At 37.8% G+C, this 22,702-nt stretch overlaps 1 protein-coding gene and 1 non-coding gene across 2 annotated transcripts in view; one reads left to right on the forward strand and one right to left on the reverse strand.

Annotated features, from left to right (window-relative positions):
• Positions 1 to 16,980: 16,980 nt before the first annotated feature.
• LOC136327498 (small nucleolar RNA SNORA28) lies at positions 16,981 to 17,104 on the forward strand. The gene has a single exon (XR_010729701.1). It is a non-coding gene; the product is annotated as a small nucleolar RNA SNORA28 (small nucleolar RNA).
• A 3,881-nt stretch (positions 17,105 to 20,985) lies between these two features.
• CYYR1 (cysteine and tyrosine rich 1) overlaps positions 20,986 to 22,702 on the reverse strand; it is a 139,872-nt gene continuing 138,155 nt past the window's right edge. Inside the window, exon 4 of the mRNA XM_066259116.1 lies at positions 20,986 to 21,061. Within this exon, the coding sequence (XP_066115213.1) occupies positions 21,009 to 21,061 (53 nt within the window). The 3' untranslated portion in view covers positions 20,986 to 21,008. The remainder of the gene's footprint in view (positions 21,062 to 22,702) is intronic.

Consider the following 22,702-nt stretch of genomic DNA (forward strand, 5'->3'; position numbering starts at 1 on the left):
CTACAAATTTATAATTTTAATTGAAACAAGTAAAGCACGCTCATTTAAATTTAAATATAAATCCTAAAGACTTGTTAATTTTGACTAACTGCTTCAAGCTTCAGGCTGCTTGCTGCCGCTGCAGAGCATGAAGCAGAGTAAATTTGCCTAACAAAGGTGTAAATTTTTTTACTATAGAAAAATAATAAAAGTCACACTAGAATTTTTCCAGCTTTAACGTGTTCTTTAAATTGCCTGTTAATTAATGAAGTAAAAATGTTTTTATGAATATAGAAAACTCATATACTGAAACTCCTGCAAATCTTCTTTATCATGCTTCTTACTTTAAAAAATTTCTTTTAAATGCTGATATACAAAATTATTCAACAGCTGAGAGACGCTGGAGTCCTACAGAAAATGCTAAACCTGTTTCTTCTGCAAACTTTTACCCTTTTTTGTTTAATCCAGCTAATAACACTGTTTTGTCTTTTTCTAAATAGCTACAAATATACGGAAATAATTTATATAGATGAATAAAAACCCTTAAACCCCTCACCAGTTGCGGTGCCTCATGGCTACAGTGTAATTGTCATAGATTTACAAGACTGCTTTTTTACTATACCATTAGCTACACAGGATTGTTGAAGGTTTGCATTTAGTCTGCCATCAGAAAATTTTAAACAACCTTATGAGAAATATCAGTGGAAGGTATTGCCCCAGGGAATGAAAAACAGTCCCACGCTTTGTCAAAAATTTGTGAATCTAAATCCAAATTGCTTTTAGTAATTTTACAAGGCAGGTTTTATTTCATCTTCCTGCTCGCCCACTGCTGCAATTTCTAAAAAGACAATCAGTAATTTATTCCCACTAAGACTTCTAGAAATCTGCTGCCCCCTCCCAGCCAGAAGGAGACTCCTGTGCCACCCGCATCACCAGTGACTTTCCAGCAAAAGCCATCAAGAAACTCTCTGTATAATCCTGTTACTCGAGTAATGCAGCGACTGTCACTACAGGAAGCTAGACGACCTCCCTATCATGGTCAACGGATGGCTCGCTTTACTCGGACTGTCAACCCACCAACCTGGGACCAGTTGAAGGCATTGACTGAGAGGGCTGATTTAATTTGTCATCGACAAAACATACATCGTAACCCTGCTAATATGTTTATTGTTATGCTAGCTGTACTTTCAATTCAGATACTTAATGTTTAAGCTATTGGACAAAACAAATCTTATTGGGCTTATATTCCAAATCCACCATTAGTTAAGCCTGTTACTTGGGGAGGAAATAATATACCTATGTTTAATAATCATACTAAGTTTTTGAGAGAATCATGTAGTTCTTTTATTATGCATAAAACTAATTCAAATTTCTCATTTCATGAAAAAACGGATAAGATACCTATATGTTTTCAAGTCATGTTTATTTTGCAGCAGCCACCTTATGTGACGTTACCTGTTAGTCTGTCTCAGCCTTGGTATAATGACCCAGAATTGCATGCACTACAGGCTGCTTCTGAAGTGCTTGCTCACCATCGAGGAAAGCGATTTGTTGCCGAATTAATTTTGGGAATTACTGCTCTTATTGCTATTATAGAATCTGTAGCTGCTTCCACCACTGCTTTAGCTCAATCAGTTCACACTGCAAATCATGTAAATAGTTTATCTCGTAATATATCTCTTGCATTAGCAATACAGGAGACTATAGATAGAAAGTTAGAATTAAAAGTGAATGCTTTAAAGGAGGCTTTTATTCACATATGTAATGAGTTGTTAGCTATAAAAGCTAGAATGACTCTTAGATGCCATGCAGAATTCAGGTAAATATGTGTGACTCCTTTAAAATACAATCAGTCTATCATAGCATGGAATAATATACAAAATCATTTGTTAGGTGTATGGAATAATAGTAATATTAGTTTAGATTTGAAAAAATTACATCAGCAAATACAAAACTTAGGACATTCAGGCTCTTTAGTCTCTGCCTCAGAAGTAGCTAATCAATTTGTTAAAAACATTAAAAATATGTTTTCTATGCATGGCCTGACCTCTCTGGCTACTGATATAGGCATAATAATAGCTGTGGCAATTATCACTCTTCTTGTCCTTCCAGTCATGTTCTGACTCTTAAACAACAATCACAGGGAAATAGCGGTGAAAATACAAAAGCTTTATTTAAATAATAAAAAAGGGGGAGATGTCGGGAGCCAATCAAGGACTGCTGGCTGACAAGGTCACAGCAGGAGAAGACCCACAACTGCTGGCTGACAAGGTCACAGCAGAAGAAGATCAAAAACTGCTGATTGACAAAGTCACAGCAGAGAAGACCAATGGCTGCAGGGTGACAAAGTCACTGCAGTGAAGACCAATGGCTGCGGGGTGACAAAGTCACCACAAAGAATAGGCACAATGATACTTCCCCCTTTGACTTTTTGAATTAATCTGGCCTTATATCCCCCCTTTTCTGGGTGTGTGCTATTATTTGTGGCACAGGGATAATAGTACCGTGCTTTCCCTGTAGATTCGTAGTAATTTCTTTGGAAATGAGACAGAAGGTGTAAATTCCACAAAAAAGCCTGTAAGCCCCTTGAACTGGGCTGATAAATATAAGAGGCTGGCTATGATATTCCTCATAAAGGGTTAAGTTTGTAGGAGAATTTCTTCTTACTAATCATGTTAAAAAGAATAGATTGTGACTTGTGTATGGATAGAAGGCAGTGGCTGTGCAGAGCACCTTTCGGCCTTCACTTAATTCATTATTTTTCCTCCCTAGCCTTTTCAGGTGATAGAGAAACTTTCCTTTCTTCTTGCTTATTTAATCTGCAGATGGTGGAACACTCTAAGAAAAATATAGTTAGAATTTAATTAGTGTGTGAATATAGTAAATAAATAAAATTTGACTAGACAATAGAATCTTAGGAAAGGAGTAATAGAATGACCTGTTGAGTGGCTTGAGATGGGAATGCAGTCAGCAAGAAAAGAATGTTTTGCTAAGAGAATTGTTTTATGACTGAAGGCAGTTGCTGGGCTTTCTCAGTGAGACACTCTCATGAGATTTATATACTTTCCCAAAATTCTTTCTTCAGATAATGAGAGGTATGGGGGGGCATCCATAAAAGCAATAGCAATTAATGCCTTCTAAAATTATGTTGCTACTAAGCTATCTTGCAGGTGCACTCTATATATCTTTAAGCAAAAATTACTCTTGATGTTATGTCAATTTCTTAATAAGCAAGCCTTTTGAAGTCTTGTGAGAAAAATTAGGACACTGCATAAACTCAAGGCCATTTGCTTAAGCAAGCGGTGGTCCTTTGCTAGTCCTTAATGATTTCGTCTGCTAATCTCTCTCTGCGCCCTTGACTCACAACAACAGTAGAGTTATTAATTAGTACTAATCTTTTAAAAATTTGTACCAATATTGCTATTGTATAACTGTACTTTAAATAACTTACCACCTGATTTATAGTTTATAAATATGAATTAACTGTTATCTGGAAACATGTAACCATAGTGAAACAAAATACCATGTGATTATAACTTAGTGTGTGTGCATAAAAAAAAGCTAGACCAGCATTTGGTAGAGATGCCTGGCAGTAAATGCTAACCGGAGAATAAAGAAAAAAAAAAAGAATTCGGCTCTCTCACTCCATTTTCGCCAATGCCGTCTCCTCCTGTGGGACCCCTGAATCCCCCCCGGGGCTGGACCCCGGCAAAAGTGATTATTTTCAAAGGTGTCAGCAAGTTGTAGGAAAATGAGAAGAGACAACCTAGTATTCAGGAGCTAGAGACAGTGATGCACTAAAATCAACTCTAGACTTGAGAAGGTGGCTGGTAGGTGGTCATTAGAACTTGGACAAAGAGATAATGTTGAGAGTCTGCCTGACTAAAGCTAGAACCTTAGGCTGAGTGACACAGCACCTGCACCAACACTGACGGAAGGAAGAACAAGAAGAGAGAGAAAAGGAAAGACTAACCTCACGGATATTCCCCCTTTAGATCTTCTGCTGGGTTTTCCATTGGCCAAATCCTTCTGGAAGAAAAAAGCCAGGGAGACCACTACATCAACCACAGATTTCATCCTTCCAGGGCACAGAGCAAAGATGATAAGGGCAAAGGGTGGGTCTGGAAGGGCAGACAGAAGACACAGAGTGCAAGAACTGAGGCAAGATCATGGGAGAAGTGAGGAAGAACTGCAGGGATGTCCCTGTGATTGCAGAGGAAGAATCGAGTAGAGAAGCACCAGGAAATGAGGACAGAGAAATAACATTTGAGGGGCATTTTTAGGGACTGTAAAGTCTTTAGCTCTTATTACAAATGAAACAGGGAACTACTGGAAAGTTCTGTGGGAAAAGATGACATGCACTGACGTATCTTGAAGAAATCTTTCTGGCTGCTGCTGAGTTAAAAATAGATGGCAGTGAGACAAGGGTGGAATTGGGACACCAGTAAGAATTGTGTTTCTTAACTTAGGCAAGAGAGATGGTGGTTTGAATAGGTGGACATGGTAGAGGTGGTAAGAAATGGGCTCCTGAGTAATAAAGTAGATAGAGCCCACAGGAATTGGTGACAGCTGAGTGGAGAGTGTGGGCTAGAGGGAAAAAGAGGAGTCAAGAAAGCAAGGATGGCTCCAACTTGGAAGGATGGAATTGCCATTGGCTGATTTGGGGAAGACTGTGAAAGAGGTAGGGCTTTTGAGGAGAGCTCAGCAGTCAGTCTGGACATGTTAAGTTGGAGGCGAGTAGGCAGTTGGCTTTCTGAGTCTTGAGTGTAAGTGGAAGGCCTTACATGTTCGCATATGACGGTATTTAAAATCATAAGATGGGATGAGATCACTGAGGGAATCAGTGTGGAGACAAAAGAGAGGGAGAGGAAGAACTGGAGACTGAAACACCTCACCTCTACGGGGAAACCAATTGAGGAGACAGAGAAGGAGCTGCCAGTATAGCAGGGAGAAAAAATTAAAAGAAGAAGGTGGTTTCTTGAAAACAGGGCAAAGAAATGTATCCAGCAGGAGGGAGTGATAGAAGTGTAGAGAAGGTAGAGAGGTGAATTGGACAATGGTGTGTGTTTTTCTGAAAAAGTGTTATGAAGTGAGAGAAGAACAAGGGATGGATAGTGTTCTCAAGGGAATACTTTAAGTGACTGAACCGGAATTGAAATTTAGGCAAGGAGGAAAAGAAACACGCTAAGAGAGTGAGTGGAATGACGATGGCAGGGTTAAACAAATGAAGATTTGATTGGAGCAGAAGGATTGTTGTGTGTTAGAAAGAGAGTTTTTAAATGAAGTTTAAGGAAGAATTGCATTTATTTATTATGACCAGGCCTGGGTTATGACCATGGGAGTATGTAGTTGAGAAATTGTTCAGATCAAGATTATGAAAGAGAGTAGTTTAATGATTTGAGAAACCAGTGTGTTGGCAAAATCATTTATATGAATATTTAAATAACTGGAATTAAAGATTTAAGTAGTTTTAGAAAGAGAGTAATAATAAATTGTGTGGTAAGAAACTTGAGAAACAAGAAGGACCCAAAGCTAGGGTTTTGGGGAAAGACAGAATGCTGTGAAAATGGCAGAGGGGAGCAAAGTAGTCACCTCCCAAGCTCCCTACCCAGGGTATGGGGTTGTGGGGCTGCATAACCCCTGGGAGGTCCAGGTATTAGACTAAGACAGAGGTCCCCAAACTTTTTACACAGGGGGCCAGTTCACTGTCTCTCAGACCGTTGGAGGGCTGGACTATAAAAAATACTATGAACAAATACCTGTGCACAATGCACATATCTTATTTTAAAGTAAAAAAACAAAACGGGAACAAATACAGTATTTAAAATAAAGAACAAGTAAATTTAAATCAACAAACTGACCCGTATTTCAATGGGAACTATGCTCCTCTCACTGACCACCAATGAAAGAGGTGCCCCTTCCGGTGCGGCGGGGCCGGATAAATGGCCTCAGGGGGCCGCATGCGGCCGCGGGCTGTTGTTTGGGGACCCCTGGACTAAGAGAAGCAACAATGCCACAGGGGAGAGGCTGAGGTAGTTGCGTGTTTGGGAATGTCTGTCCTGAGTTCCAGAGGACACAATGGGAGAGTTTCAGGGGGAGACAGCAGGATTGGGACAGATTCAGGGATATGGGAGACTGTAGAGATTAGAGAAAATGAAGTATCACTCGGGAGTTGGAGTTTCTTGGGATGATGCATATAAATAGGGGAAAGAGCCATAATTTGGTGAATCCTGGTGGCCTCAAAGCAGAGAGTGCTGTTGAGTCTTTGCATGTTAAGAGGTAGTGAGGAGTAGGGGGCTGGGACAGCACCTCAGGGCTTCTGAGTGATATGTGGAGATCGAGGAGGGGCAGTCTTATTTTGAGGACAGGAAGCTCTCTCCTGTCTCCTGAAGAGTCTTGAGTGTGTGGTGAGGAGATGTTTAACTGAAGTGCCCAACCAAAATTATTTTAATTAAAGGAAATGATCTCGTAAGTGTTGCCAGATTCAGAGAAAAGAAACTCCAGCAATTGGATGGAGAATAAATAGATGCAAGATGTTGGAAAAGGCTCACTTATTTCTGATGTATAAACCATAAACAATTAAATGAAAACAGGGAACTTCTCAGAAGTTTTATTTTTCTAGCTTTTATAATTTTTTAAGGCATTTCTTACCTAAATTGGCCATGCATTTGCTTCAGTTTTGCACTTTGTGAACACGATCATTAAGATTTCTTGGCAGAACCCTGATTGTTAGGCAACCTCAGATATTTTGTTTTGGTGTTACTTTAAACCATAATTTCTCTGGATTTGGTGGGGTGAAATTCAATCCAACTAGCATTTCCTAAGTGTTTTTGGTGCGCATGGTAATTGGCTGTGTTCTCTGGGAGATGCTAAAAACTTCTGAGATGCTTGCTAGCGTAAATGAAAGTAGATGTTGCTTTGCTTTTTTCAGCATTTTCCCTGCTGAACATTTTCCAGATACTATCAAATGTGCATCCTGAGCTTAAGTTTGTTTTATCATGGTTATTATTCAAATTTAAGTTTATAATTTAAGAAAAGGCCTGTACATTTTTAAACCCCCACCTCTGAACATTAAATTGGTTACAAGGCAGAAGCTCTTCCAATAACTTCTGTCTTAAAACCAATTTTAAGTCCAATTTACATATGGAAAACAAAGTGACTCTTTAGAAATGCTAATGAATTATGCCCTCTCTTATCTCAGAACCCTTCAAAAGACTTGGTTTTGGTGATGATGAGATACAAAGACAGGAGCTCCATTTCCATCCTGCTTCCCACTGCCCCTGCACCTAGCCACACTGGTCCTCTGACTGTTCTTCGAACATATGAGGTGAATTGCTACCTAGATCTTTGCCCTTTCTATTTTCTTTGGCCACAATGCCTTCCCCCAAGATACACGCAGGCTTGCTCTATTGTTTTATTCAGGTCTCTGTGCAAATATCATCTACTCAGGGAGGACTTCCCGGAAGATCTTGTTTGAATTGTATCCCACCCCCCACCCCCCTATTGCATGCTACCTTCCTACTATGTTTTATTATTCTTTGAACTCTACTGTCTTACATTATATTATGTATTTATTTATTTTTTGTTTGCTCTGAAAGGAAAATAAAAAAAAAAAAAGCAACCCTAAGGTCAGGTGTTTTTATTTCTCTGCTGTGTCTGTGGCACATAGAATACTTAAAATTTAAGAAGAAATAAATTCCTGCAGTGAGGTGAGTCAGAGCTGCATCTTCCTCCAGGGAGGGTTTTGATAACAATAAACATTTGACAGATGGCCTGGAGTTATGTTCTCCTAACAGCGGTTATGGACTAACTGAATATTTCTGATAAGGGAACAGAAAGAACATTTTAGACATTTTATATATTTATCGATTATACCTTATTTTGATGAGCCAGGTCCATAGTAAGTGCTCAACAAGTTTTTGTTTAAGAAAGGATTTAATGGAAGAAAGAATATATACAAGTGTGTGGGTATTTATGAGATATGCAGACATGATGTTGGAAATCACTAGATCTTCGGGTAATTTCTTATTTTGCAACAACTATGCCTGTAATATTAAAAATATTATTTATTGAGGCAAATAAAATACATTTCACTTTGCCTTATGTATTAGAATGATTGTGACATTCTTTACAGCTTTATTAGATTTAAAGGCAAAACACTTTCTATAACTGAAAGAAAAATAAGGAGTCTTTTAATTAAGCAAAGACAAACTCTTACAAATATACTTAAATAGTAATTTAAGAATGATTTAAAACAAAAATTAACTGCATTTTTCAAGCTTTCACAAGTGACTATATAACTTAAAAAACTACATATCCATAATAAAAACATATCCAAATATATGTTAAAATTTTATTCAATTTTAGAGTATTATATTCTTTCATTCTTGCATTTTTATACAAAAAATAGAATTTTATATTTTTGGAAATGAACTTTTGTTACCGCATTCTGGTGGTGATTGTGTTAACCCTTCCTTTCCTCTCTTTTGCATTTCACACAGGATTTAACAGGAGTTATGTGTGGGTAAAGCAGGGTAAAGCATGGGCTGTCAGGAACTGTGGTTTCCAGGCTCCATTTTTTCCTCTCATTAGCCATGAGATCTTGGGCTAACTAAACACTATGTCTCTAAAACACTTTATGTCTCTAAAAAGAGGGTGTTCTTATTGGCTTCTAAGGTGGCGTTTTGTTGTGCATGTTTCTGGGTTTATGGAGTCCCCAACAATTGATTCCCAGGTAAAATTTCCTGTCATGGAAGGGCACCTCTCCTCCACATTGTACTCTGTTGATGAGACCAAGGTGTTTGAATATCATTTGTAATCTTACATTTTGGCCACTCTTTTTATTGCCTCAATATTAAGTGTATTCATATCCTTGTTTTTGTTTTAAAAAAGAATCAGTTCTTATTAGGAAATCACTTGGCTTATGTAAGAGATAAGTATCATTCAACAAGAGTTGAATAATTTCACGCAGAGGATGGGTGGGACTAATGGTGTCTTTATGCTAACCTTAATCTGCTGGGTTTAATACAGTTAGGAAGAATGCAGGAGAAAATCAGGGTTTGTCCTCAGAGCACATTATTGTGCTTGGAGAAGAGCATAAGTTCTGTATAAGGCATTTTACATGTCAAAATTTTCATAGGTGTCAAAATTTCTTAAAATCGGCTCTATTGAAGTACAATTTATAAACAATATAATGCACACATTTTAAGTGTACAGTTCTTTGAGAATGCATGATGCAAAATTGCTAAGATGTGGTCTACTAAATGTATGATCTGGGATCCAACTCTGGAGGTCTGATGTGAGTCTGTAAACAAAAGGGAACCATTAGAGGCCTTTAAATGTAGAAGCCCATGGGTAGTTGGAGGCTGGGCTGGAAGAATAAAGGGCTGAAAGAAGGAATCAGTTTAAAGAGTCCCTATTATGAGAATTTGGAATAGGGAAATGACAATAAGAAAGAGGGGCCAGAATGGAAATATATTTAAAAGATAGATTTGGTGACCAGTTGGATATAGGGGATGCAGGAGAAGAGGAATGTTAAAATATCTTCTATTTTTTTGTTTAGGCTACAACAGGGGTCCCCAAACTACGGCCCGCGGGCCACATGTGGCACCCTGAGGCCATTTATCCGGCCCCCGCTGCACTTCCGGAAGGGGCACCTCTTTCATTGGTGGTCAGTGAGAGAGCACAGGATGCATCCTGTGTGCTGTATGTGGTGGCGCCACAAAGCGCAGGATGCGGGACGCACGCGTCAGGGCTCCGGAAGTGCGTCATATCATTTGTTACGGCTAGCATTGACAAATATGGAACCAGACACTGACCATCTCATTAGCCAAAAGCAGGCCCATAGTTCCCATTGAAATACTGGTCAGTTTGTTGATTTAAATTTACCTGTTCTTTATTTTAAATATTGTATTTGTTCCTGTTTTGTTTTTTTTTTACTTTAAAATAAGATATGTGCAGTGTGCTTAGGGATTTGTTCATAGTTTTTTTATAGTCCGGCCCTCCAACGTTCTGAGGGACAGTGAACTGGCCCCCTGTGTAAAAAGTTTGGGGACCCCTGGGCTACAGTAACAAAATACTGGAGGCTAGATGGCTTAAAATTATTTCTTACAGTTCTGGAAGCCAAAAATGTCTAAAATCAAGTACCAGCATATTTTGGGTCTGGTGAGGGTCTGATTTCTGGTTTATAAAAGCTTCTTATGCTATATGCTCACATGATGGAAGGGTAAGGGATCCCCCACAGCTTCTTTTATAAGGGCACTAATCTTATTCACAAGGGTTCGACCCTCATGACCAAATCACCTCCTGCAGGCTCCATCTCCAAGTAGCATCGCACAGGGAATTAGGCTTCCACATATGATTTAGGTGGGGAGCACAAATATTCAGTCTATAGCACAAAACAACCTAGAATTTTAAATTATAATATTGTTAATACACCCAACTCTCTAATATCTTTTTATTTTACTTCCCCCATCCTCTTTCCTTTTCTTAATGAAAGAAAGCCATAAGGTCAGAACAGGGGCTTCAGAATTTGTCTCTAGTAGATGGAGACTTTGACATATAACAGACATTTTCACTGTATCATAAAGACATTTTAATATAAAGCCTACTTCATTGAGAATTATATGTATAGTCAAGTAGCTTTAAATTCTATACACAATCACAGAAAGATTGACTTGGCTAAAATTTAGGTAAATGTCACTATTTTGAAGGGAGAAGAAGTAAAATGTACCATGTGGGAAAGATGGGAAGAAAACTGGAAAAAATTGTTGGTGATGTCATAGTGCTAACAGAGCTGCTGTTTATTTTCTGTCAATGATTAGTATGCAAATATGATCTAATAAATTGCTCTTAATAAATAGCATTTCTGATGCACCTGATGTTCTCAATTCCTTTTGGCTTGTCTGTACTTTATCTTATTTTACAAGGTTTGGAAAGCTATTCAATCTGGAAGTAGTATATTCCCTGTATGTTTGGGTAAAGAAATAAAAACAGAAACAAAAAATAAATGGAAAAAATAGAAATAAAAATATCTCATATTATCCTTACATGCTATAATTATAGTGTACATTTGTAGCACCTTCACTCTTTGCATTTCACTTTCTTATTTTTTTATTTATGACAAGAATGAGAAAACAAAATCAGCACTTTCATTTTACAGGTAAAGGAATTGAGTCTCCAAATGTTTAAGTAGTGTCTAAGATATAAGTGCCCTATCCCATCTTGACTTTTGGCGTCTTACATCTTTATTTAATGTTTTCTATTCCAATATGTATGTCTGAGAGGGTATATGTGGCAGAAGTCAATACAAGACAACACTGTTGTTTTCTAAACTAGTTGCCTCTCTTATGCTCAATCTGGAACACCTAAAATTCAATGGAATTAGTGAGTGCAAAGTGAATTTGACTAAATTCTATTATCTTCAGACTTTGTGTAAATTTTCAGTAGATACAAGTCTCTGTGACCATTTCTTTCCTCCATTCAGGAGGAAGGTCTTGGACGTATATTAGTTTACCACTGAAGTATCTGGTTGGTCACTGAATTGATTTCCAAGGAGCTATTTATAACAAGATTTCAGACTCACTATAGGAATAAATTCTCAGTGGGCAAGCAGCTGGTCAAGGTTCTCCTCAGACCCATTAGATGGCAACTGTGAAGTAGAACAAAGACAATTTTAGATTGTAATTCATTATGTAAGGTCCTTCTTAGTTGAGATTGCATTATTACCTGAGTAGAACTGAATCTTCTGATGAAAGGAACTGATTCCTGCAGGAGAGGGAGCTGTGGAACTATAGGAGGGAGTGACTGGTGCAGTGTTGTGCTGAGATAGGGTGACTAGTCTTCCTGGTGTGCCCAGGACTGAGGGGATTCCTGGGACGTGGGCTTCTGAGTTGTAAAAGTGAGACTGTCTTGTCTGAATTGTTGGTCACCTTATAAGGAAATGTCTTGATCAAATAAATGCCTTCTCAAGTGATGCTCATGGCTAAATAAGGAGATAAAAATCGGTTTATACAAAATAGGAAATGTAAGGCTAATAGTAATTTTGGTGAGAAACTAATATTAACTTACTTTATACTGACATATTTCGTTAGAGAATCTTAGAATTTTGGAACTGGGAAGGAAATTAGATGTCATTTAATCTCTCGTCTGAATGATAAAATTGAGACCCTGGAAGATTAGATAAATAACTTAAGTTTGGAGAGCTACTGAAGGGCTTGATATTTTGGGTCCAAATTCTTTGAATGGTTATACCAATTTCTTTCTATATCACCTGAAATTTCTTCCTTTTTCTCTTGGCAAGAGCCTTTAAAAGAGTGGATCTTATGAGATCTCATTACAATGAAAGAAAAAAAAAGTTTTTCTTTTTTCTCTGTCTATATAAAATGATAGATGTTAACTAAACTTATTGTGGTTATTATTTCACAATATAATCAAGTCATTATATTGTATACCTTAACCTTATGCTGTATGTCAATTATATCACAATAAAACTGAAAAAAAAACCTAGTCTTTACTACACATAGGCTAGTTATTTTTTTTTAAATAAATTTTTATTAATGTTAATGGGATGACATTAATAAGTCAGGGTACATATATTCAAAGAAAAGATGTCCAGGTTATCTTGTCATTCAATTATGTTGCATACCCATCGCCCAGAGTCAGATTGTCCTCCGTCACCCTCTATCTAGTTTTCTTTGTGCCCCTCCCCCTTCCCCTTCCCCTCTCCCTTCTTCCCTCCCCCCACCCCTGGTAACCACCACACTCTTGTCTGTGTTTCTTAGTCTCGTTTTTATGTCCCACCAATGTATGGAATTATGTAGTTCTTGGTTTTTTCTGATTTACTTATTTCACTCCGTATAATGTTATCAAGTTCCCACCATTTTGTTGTAAATGATCCGATGTCATCATTTCTTATGGCTGAGTAGTATTCCATAGTGTATATGTGCCACATCTTCTTTATCCAGTCTTCTATTGAAGGGCTTTTTGGTTGTTTCCATGTCTTGGCTAGTTATTTTTTTTTTAAATTACATTTAGTCAGCTTTCTTCAGGAGATTATAGTAAAATCTACTTTAGAACTCTGAGAATATCAGGCTGTAATATTCCTATGTCAAGTATTACTATTATAGTAATCACATGATTCCTATTACCACCATTACTGAAGTATGAAGGAAATATTAGACAATGTTAGCTTCAATTCTAATTTCTTAGGTAGGTTGTACTGAAGAACACCATGAAGTCTAGAATTCTAATAATAGTTCTTGGCTGCTTCCTATCTCTTGAGGTCTCTACTATAATCTCTGAGATGGATACTCAGCTTTGAGTCATTTAATTTAGTCTTCCCTACAGATCATCATTTTGGTTACTGTCTGGGCTATGAGTCATATTCAAGTCTTTCAGGAGAAAAAGAAATAAAATACTGCAGAGTGACCGAAGCTTCAACCCCATAAACTGTTACAAGGGAACTTCATACCTGCAGAGTGAGTGAAAATGAGAACTCTTTAAAAGTGTCAAAGTGTAAAGGAACAGATCAATTTCAACTGGAGGGTCAGCCTGTCATTTTTCACTCAATTATTATCAGGTCCATCATGTCTAATGTGCGCAGAGTAGCTCCTGGGAGGACTGTCTGCTACTGAGAGTCACAAATAAAAGAATGTTTTGAACAAGTTCATGGATAAGATGTATTCATACTTTAAAGCTGCTTAAGTGGGTCTGGAGCAAACACAGAGAAGATTCTTTATTCTTCAAAATTTACCTTAGAAAACTAGTTTTGAAAAAACTCTTTGATATTTCATCTGGTCCCCTTTGAGGTTGGACTGTGAACAAATTTGATCTGGGTTAAACGTTGAAAACATAAATTCCTATTTTGCCTCTTAAATCTATAAAATTACCAAATGACAGATTAAATGCTTAAATATTACCAATGGTTTTGTTAATATGACATCAAGTTTGCTTGAACTGGTTGACTCATTTACTCAAACAATGTCCCAACAGTTCTGGAATTGAGTAGACACTATTTTGGGGGATAAAAATTCTCATTAATCCAGAAAAACTATGAATTTTTGAATGGTGAAGAAGGGAAATGATTGTGCTGGGGCTTCAGAAACAACATATTGGGACTGAAAGTGTGTCTGTTCCTCATAACAGCCTTGGATGACAAGAAGGGAAATTGATGTGTTATAATTGAATGGTTCATTCCCATAATTCCAGGAAATATTATTCTAAATCACCTCAGAAGCTTACCTTAGTACTGTAACTTCCCAAGTAATTCTAAAATATTCCTTCATGATCAGTAGATAATCTCTAATGGGGAATTTTCTTTTTTTAATTTGGTTAATGTCACCTCTATTGTGCACTTACGTAAGCACCAAGTTCAATGTTATATAAGTGGTAATAACTAAGCGTTTCAGGCTTCAGTAAATAGACATCTATAAATACAACTAAGTAAAGTTCATTACTTTTGCTACTTAATAAAAGTTTACCTTAAAATAGTTATGTTTTTTCTGATATAAAAGACCTTGCATGTGTTTTCTGGAAACAATTAAAAATTAGCTTCATGAGAAGATCAGATTTAGATGGTTAATAAACCCATACTGGAAACTAGGAGATTGCTTTCTCATACAGAGTAAGAGTTTTTTCTTGATAATATATTGTTTTTAATAAAGAAGCAATCCCTACATTAACTACTCCAATATTCATTATGAAGAAAAACATAATAAAACATATCTTGTCAGATTAAGGAGCTCCTGGATCAACCTTCACAAGACAAAGTGGAGCTTCTGAAAAGAGATTATATTAGTAGGGAAATGCCAGCAGGCAATTTTAATTATGCTTTCTGCCAGCATGTGATAGTATTTCCCATGAATTATTGTGGGCAAATGCTTGGGATAAAAAAACCAACAGTGTAATTTTTAAGGTGGTTGCGTTGTGTGATGCTTCTTTGGCTTTTCTGTTGTACTTAATGATCATTTCCCTTAATTTGATTCAACTCACATTTGATTTTGTAACTTTATCAAGAATAAATCCCTATCTAATCAGTAGAACACAGAAAGAAAATAGAGAGAACACATCATTTGTGTGGCAACATGCAAATGAGCAGCACCTTCTTTTTGTGAACACAGTAGAGGTTGATAACCATAACACTGTGTAAGCTGGGGTAAGCCAAACTCACCTTTTAGCTCCAGTTTTTCCACATATAAAAATGGGAAAATTGTAGCTAATGTTACTTTTTGAAATATGTTTCAAAAAATAGCAAGAAAATTGCCTAAAGTAATATAAAGTATTATAGCCATGCATTATACACAAAAAGTGTCCTAAGGTTTCCATTGTAAATCTAGATTATATAAATTAAAATTTAAATTCATTAGGTGAACTAGCTATTTAAAATGTAATTGATTAATGTTCCTATAAATCATATTTTCATACCTTATGGGTACATAAGTCATAGCAAAGACTATCAATAAAGGAAGCCACTCTCTTAGTAAGAGTATACAGACTTTCTATATTTTATGATATGAATGTCAATTTTATAGCCAAAGTTGAATATGACAGTAAAAACACTTAGAACCACTTTGAGAAGTTTACCAAAATCAAAGAATTTTTCTTCTGAAATGATCTCACAGAATTTGTCTGAATTCACCTAAATGTGCTTCTGGAACAAAATTTCTGTATAAAATATTATAGAAAGTAAGGTGCCTTTGTCAATTAGTAGTCTGATTTATGATATGCACCTTTCTACTACTTTCTATGTAAAATCAATTTGAGGTCACCCGAAATAGCTTCTAGCTAATAGTTTCATTCTAAAATTTCCAACATGCACTGTCTAAAATGTGAACAAGATAATACGATGATTGCTTTCTGAACTACTAAGGCTCTTTCCTCTTTAAAAAGTATCTTTTATGGGTAGATAATCTGTCAATTATCTTGACAAATTTGACTTCTTTTAGGTAATTTCTCTTAAAATTTTTTTTTCTTTTTTTCTGAAGCTGGAAACGGGGAGAGACAGTCAGACTCCCGCATGCGCCCCACCGGGATCCACCCGGCACGCCCACCAGGGGTGACGCTCTGCCCACCAGGGGGCGATGCTCTGCCCCTCCAGGGCGTCGCTCTGCGGTGACCAGAGCCACTCTAGTGCCTGGGGCAGAGGCCAAGGAGCCATCCCCAGCGCCCGGGCCATCTTTGCTCCAATGGAGCCTTGGCTACGGGAGGGGAAGAGAGAGATAGAGAGGAAGGAGATGGTGGGGGTGGAGAAGCAAATGGGCACTTCTCCTCTGTGCCCTGGCTGGGAATCGAACCTGGGTCCCCCGCACGCCAGGCCGATGCTCTACCGCTGAGCCAACCGGTCAGGGCCTTAAGTAATTTCTCAAAGTGGCAATCCTGCCATATCTATATTATTTTCCTCTCCATTTGTATGACTGGAATAAGCCTGAATATATAAGTCTTCTTCCACTAAATAAGATGTTAGGATAATTTTATTTATTTCTATTTTTATTTAATTTTAAACAGGCAATAATATATTTACAAGGTTTAAAATTCAAAGGGCATAAAAGAGTTGTTTTTTTGTTTTTTGTTTTTTTTTTTTTTACAGAGGCAGAGAGAGAGTCAGAGAGAGGGATAGATAGGGACAGACAGACAGGAACGGAGAGAGATGAGAAGCATAATCATTAGTTTTTTGTTACGACATCTTAGTTGTTCATTGATTGCTTTCTCATATGTGCCTTGACTGTTGGGCTACAGCAGACAGAGTAACTCCTTGCTCAAGCCAGAGACCTTGGGTCCAAGCTGATGAGCTTTGCTCAAACCGGATGATCCCGTGTTCAAGCTGGCGACCTTGGGGTCTTGAACCTGGGTCCTCCATATCCCAGTTCGACGCTCTATCCACTGTGACACCACCTGGTCAGGCAAAAGAGTATTTCTTGAAGGTTCTTTCTTCACCCATGTCTTTCAGCTATCCAGTTTCATTTCCTGGAGACAATAGCATCTGTGATTTCTGAGTTATTGTCCCAGAGAATTTCTATGCTGCATATACAAAATGTGCATCTGTTTTGAGCTTGCTATAGTAACAAAGTCTAACCTATTTGGGTACTCTCTCCTCCATGAGACAAACCTTTATATAGACGTAGACAGTGTAAAACAAACAAACAAACAAACAAACAAAAAACCAACTAAAAACCAAAATGTGCATCTGTCTGTACAGATACACTCTATGCTGGTGATCCTCTATGGAGCTCTGTGGACTGTATTTTCTGTGTGGTGATAACTTCCTCGGACTTCTGGATTGTGCACACATCAGAATGGTTGAGTGGTTTACACAGGTATATCAGGTCACTGACATAGAATCCTTGGGACAGAAAGTGAAAGGTGGGTGCTACTCTGAGAAGAGGTGTCCTGAAGTCACACTTGTGCTGAAGCAGATCCTGAATGATCAATTGCAGTAAAAAAGTGGTAGCGCAGTGGATAGAGCATCGAACTGGGATGTGGAGGACCCAGGTTTGAGACCCGAGATCGCCAGCTTGAGCACGGGCTCATCTGGTTTGAGCAAAAGCTCACCAGCTTGGACCCAAGGTCACTGGCTCAAGCAAGGGGTTACTCGGTCTGCTGAAGGCCCACGGTCAAGGCACATATGAGAAAGCAATCAAAGAGCAACTAAGGTGTCATAATGAAAAACTGATAACTGATGCTTCTCATCTCTCTGTGTTCCTGTCTGTCCCTATCTATCCCTCTCACTGGCTCTCTCTCTGTCTCTGTAAAAAAAAAAAAAAAAAAAAAAAAAAAGTGGAGCCAAGAGGACATGGTAAAAGGCACAAGAGATGTCCAGCATGTAGCGTGACTATGCACAATACCATCAACGTGAAAGAGGGGGCAGGTAACAGTTGTTGATACAGACATTCTAGCACAAACTCAGACTTCAATTAATTCCTATCATTTCAAAAAGGGACTCATCTCGAAACTTTTCACACCATAGATTGGCTTTTATGATTGACCTTTCCTTGTAGACTTTTTTTTTTTTGCAAAATACACATAACAAAATTTACCATTTTAACCATTTCATGTGTCAATTCAGTGGCATTAAGTGTTGTCACGTTGCTGTGCAACCTAGTAAGCTTTTGTAGAAGAAATACATGGTAGAAATTCTTGACTTTTTGCTGATGTTAAAATTTACTGTTTTACACCTTATATTTAAATTTTTTTAATTTTTAATTTATTTTTTGACAGTGACAGAGAAAGACAGAAAGAGGAACAGATAGAGACAGACAGACAGGAAGGAGAGAGTTGAGAAGTATGAGTTCCTCATTGCGGCACCCTAGTTGTTCATTGATTTCTTTCATTGATTGCTTTCTCACATGTGCCTTGACCCTGGGAGCTACAGCAGATCGAGTGATTCCTTGTTCAAGCCAGCGAACTTGGACTCAAGCTGGTGAGCCTTGCTCAAACTAGATGAGGCTGCACTCAAACCGGCGACCTCAGAGTTTCGAACTTGGGTCCTCTGAGTCCCAGTCTAACGCTTTAACCACTGGGCCACTGCCTGGTCAGGCTACCCTTATTTTTAAACTTAGATCCCCAATATATTTAAAACTGTATGACTTTGAAGTCTTTCTGTGAATTTCCCTTCTCCAGATCCTGTGCCATGAAAATCACAAGGTTTTGGGATTCTTGAACTCCAGAAATGGCTGAAAAATTCCAGGAACTAAAATAAGCTAAAATGGCCATTATTTTACTCATTGTTCTGAGAAACATTACCCTTACAGATATCTGGGTATGCATAAGTGGTATTGTCAATTGGCTTGGGCAGTACCAAATTATGTAAAGACTTTCTCTTAAGCAAAAGGGTGACTGGTTGATCCATGACAAGACTTGGCCTTGGATAAACTCTTTATGAAGTAGTACACCTACTTCAGATTGTGTTGATGATAATTGGTAGAATTAGGATGTGTCTTTTGATTATTTTATTCTTATATCTTTACACAAAATATATCTTTTTACCTTTTAATGAGTTTGTGCACTGGCTGGTACAGATGCTATTTTTGTCCTTGTAATTCACAGTCCTTAAATTATCCCTTGGGAAAATATCTACTTTCCAATAATCATCTATTTCCAATGGCAGGAATACTAAATACTAAATTACTGAATTCCAAGAATGGGAAGCATTTCTTTCTCAAGAAGCATTTAGCCTTACTCTCTCTGGGATAAATGAAGCTTCTCTGAAGGTGCCACACTGCTTTATAAACTCATATTTCAGCAACGTCAAGTCTGTGGTTGTTGGTTCACACAAACAACTGGTTAAGGATCTTACAGAAATTATTTGCTAAATGTCTTTTCTAATTATAAATAAATCAAATCAGAGTCATGTTCGATTTTGCAAACATAACAATTTGTAAGAATTAGGGTAAATGTTGTGGGTTCCAGTCTATGTTTAGGCTGTTATAACAGAATATCATAGACTGTGTTATTAATGAACAAGAGAAATTTATTTCTCCCAGTTTTGGAGACTAGAAGTAAAAGTTCATGAAATGGGCTGATTCTGGTGTCTGGTGAGAGCCTGCTTCCTGGGTCTTAGATGGTTGCCTTTTTGCTGTGTCTTCACTTCATGTAAGAGCAAGGGAGTGCTCAGTGATCTCTTTTATAAGGGCACTAATCCCATTTTGAGGGCTCCAGACTCATGACTGAATCAGCTCCCAATATTCTTCTATACTATTATATTGGGGATTAGTTTTTTTTAATTTTTATTTTATTTTTTGTATTTTTCTGAAGCTGGAAACAGGGAGGCAGTCAGACAGACTCCTGCATGCGCCCGACTGAGATCCACCTGGCATGCCCACCAGGGGGCAATGCTCTGCCCATCTGGGGCATCGCTCTGTTGCATCCAGAGCCATTCTAGCGCCTGAGGCAGAGGCCACAGAGCCATCCTCAGCGCCTGGGCCATCTTTGCTCCAATGGAGCCCTGGCTGCAGGAGGGGAAGAGAGAGACAGAGAGGAAGGAGAGGGGGAAAGGTAGAGAAGCAGATGGGCGCTTCTCCTGTGTGCCTTGGCTGGGGAATTAGTTTTTAACATGAATTTTGGGGAGATATGAACATTTAGTCTTATAACAGTTCCTAAAGCATCTTATCTTGGAAATTTTAGATATGACAAATTTTTACTCATATCATGTACTTATGTTGAGTCTTTCTTATGAGCTCTTTGGGAAAATGTTTTTCCCAAAATATGTTTTCTGAATATGCAGCCTTGTTTTTTCTTTTCTTTTTAAGAATCTGTACTTAACACTTTAGATTTTGCAGTTAGAACATAAGTGGCCCTGGTTGGTTAGCTCAGGGGTAGAGTGCTGGCCTGGTGTGTGGTAGTCGCAGGTTCAATTCCCAGTCAGGGTACACAGGAGAATCACCCACCTGGTTCTCTACCCCTTTCCTCTCCTCCCCTCTCTCTGTCTGTCTGTCTCTCTCTCTCCTTCTCTCTCTCTCTACCCCTCCCATAGCCATGTCTCAAATGGTTTGAGCAAAGTTGGCCTCAGGGGCTGAAAATTTCTTGTGGCCTTGCCTCAGGCGCTAAAACAGCTCCATTGCAACAGAGCAGCAGCCCAGACTGGCAGAGTATCATCTGGTAGGGGGCTTGCTGAGTGAATCCTGGTCAGGTGCATGTAGGAGTCTGTCTCTACCTTAATAATAGTAAATAAATAAGAACATAATTGTTCAATGATTTTTGGCATATCTGAAGACATTATTGTATCTGAGGATTCTTATATTGTATCAGCAAGAGTAATATACTTTACAATAAAAAGGACCACAGATATCAACAGCTTCCAAATTATTCCTGTGTTATGTCCTGTTAAATTTGTTTTTATTTTGACCATTTAAATGTTGATTAATTCAGTCAAGGAATATTATTAGAAGACTTTATTATAACTTTTGTATACAAAGCTTAAGGAAGTATTTCTCAGCTTCAACATTATTTACATTTGGGGGTAAATAATTCTTTATTGTGAGGACTACAAGATGCTTGGCAGCATTCTTGGTCTTACCTTCTAGATGCTGATAGCTCTATATCCCAGTTGTGACAACCAAAAATATCTCCAGATGTTGCCAAATATCCTCTGGTAGGAAAAATCTCACGTTTTAGAACCACATACATATAGGGAAACCCTGACGTAGGCATGGTTTCTAGAGCTCGTCTCAATGCCAGTTGCATAAATCAGTGATACCTAAGATTGCTGCATTATTAAAATAGAAGAGTATTTTATAACTGTTGCTAATAAGTGATATTCTGAGTCCTTCAAATTCTTCTCCCACCCTACTCTGTCTGTCGAAAATACACAACATTCCTCTTAAAAAATAACTGAACTCTCACCTGAGCAATCGTGGCACAGTGTATAAACTATTGACCCAGACCACTGAAGTTGCTGGTTTGAAGCCGTGAGGTCTCTGGCTCTGAATGTGAGCTAGTCAGCAAGGGTTCACTGGCTTGAACGGGGAAATCGTCTAGTCCCAAAGCTTGGCAGCTTGAGCCCAAAGGCCAATGTCACAAAAAGCCCAAAGTCATTGGCTTAATCAAGGAGACACTGGCTCACCCCAATCAAGGCACATATGAGAAACATACAACTAAAATGAAACAAATATATATAAAATAAAAAGTAATCAAACTCTCCTTACCACTGATGTCAAGTAAACCCTACTCTGGTTAGAGTTAATTTTTAAGATGGACTTGTTTTGAGAGTCTGAGAATCAGTGGGAAAATATCCAGAGAGATATTTCTACACAAACGTACAATGTAAATATAGCTCCAGCTGTGATCATAACAAAAGCTTTGTCAACTTGTACATAACAGAACCAGTGATAGACAGTGCTTGGAATTCACTCGCATGGGACGTAAGTCAATCATTGACAAACTTCTCATGCTCCTCCACAAATTTACAGACACTGACAAATATATTTATCCAGTAGTTTACCACAGATCTCAGCCTACCTTGTTATTTGAGGGATTATACAGCATTTGAATATTTTCTTGTAGGTTCCTTGGATTTCAGAGAAAATTGTTTTTGTTTAAACTTGAAAAAAAAATACACTTCTGTTTATGCCTTTCTTATGTTTAAGAATTATGAGTAATTGATGCCCTGGCTGGATAGCTTGATTTGTCCTGAAGCACAGAGGTTGCTGCTTCAATCCTTGATCAGGGCACATACAGGAACAGATCTCTGTTTCTGTTCCTTCCTCTCTCTCTCTCTCTCTCTCTTTCTTCATTCTTCTCCTCACTAAATCAATAAATAAAAAAAGAAAAAAAGAATTAAAACCAATTGAAACTTCAAAAAAATGTTAAAATCCTTAAAACATGGGAAAGTATGTTAATTTATAGTTAAAATTTTAAATAGCTTTGGTTTTCTGGTTATAAAAATCAAGGGACTATTTATCTTGAAATAAATAAAAATTTAAAAAGGAAATAATAGAACTCATTCATCTAACAACTCAGAGATAGCAATCTTTTTGCAACTATTCTCCTAGATTGCATATACAAGTAATATTTTGATAAAAGAAAATAGAAACATTCTAAATCCTTCTTTTCTTGCTTGACACAATGGTTTGCTTGAGGTAGCTATGGAGTATTTCACTGTATAGATGGATGATCATGCATTTGACTTCATCGATGCATAGTTACATTGATTTTCTTTTGTTATATTCAACATTACATTACGATCTCATGCATACATCTTCACATATTTGTCCTATTATTACTTTTAGAT

The sequence above is a fragment of the Saccopteryx bilineata genome, chromosome 2 (genome assembly GCF_036850765.1).
Source record: "Saccopteryx bilineata isolate mSacBil1 chromosome 2, mSacBil1_pri_phased_curated, whole genome shotgun sequence".
NCBI classification, from domain to species: domain Eukaryota; kingdom Metazoa; phylum Chordata; class Mammalia; order Chiroptera; family Emballonuridae; genus Saccopteryx; species Saccopteryx bilineata.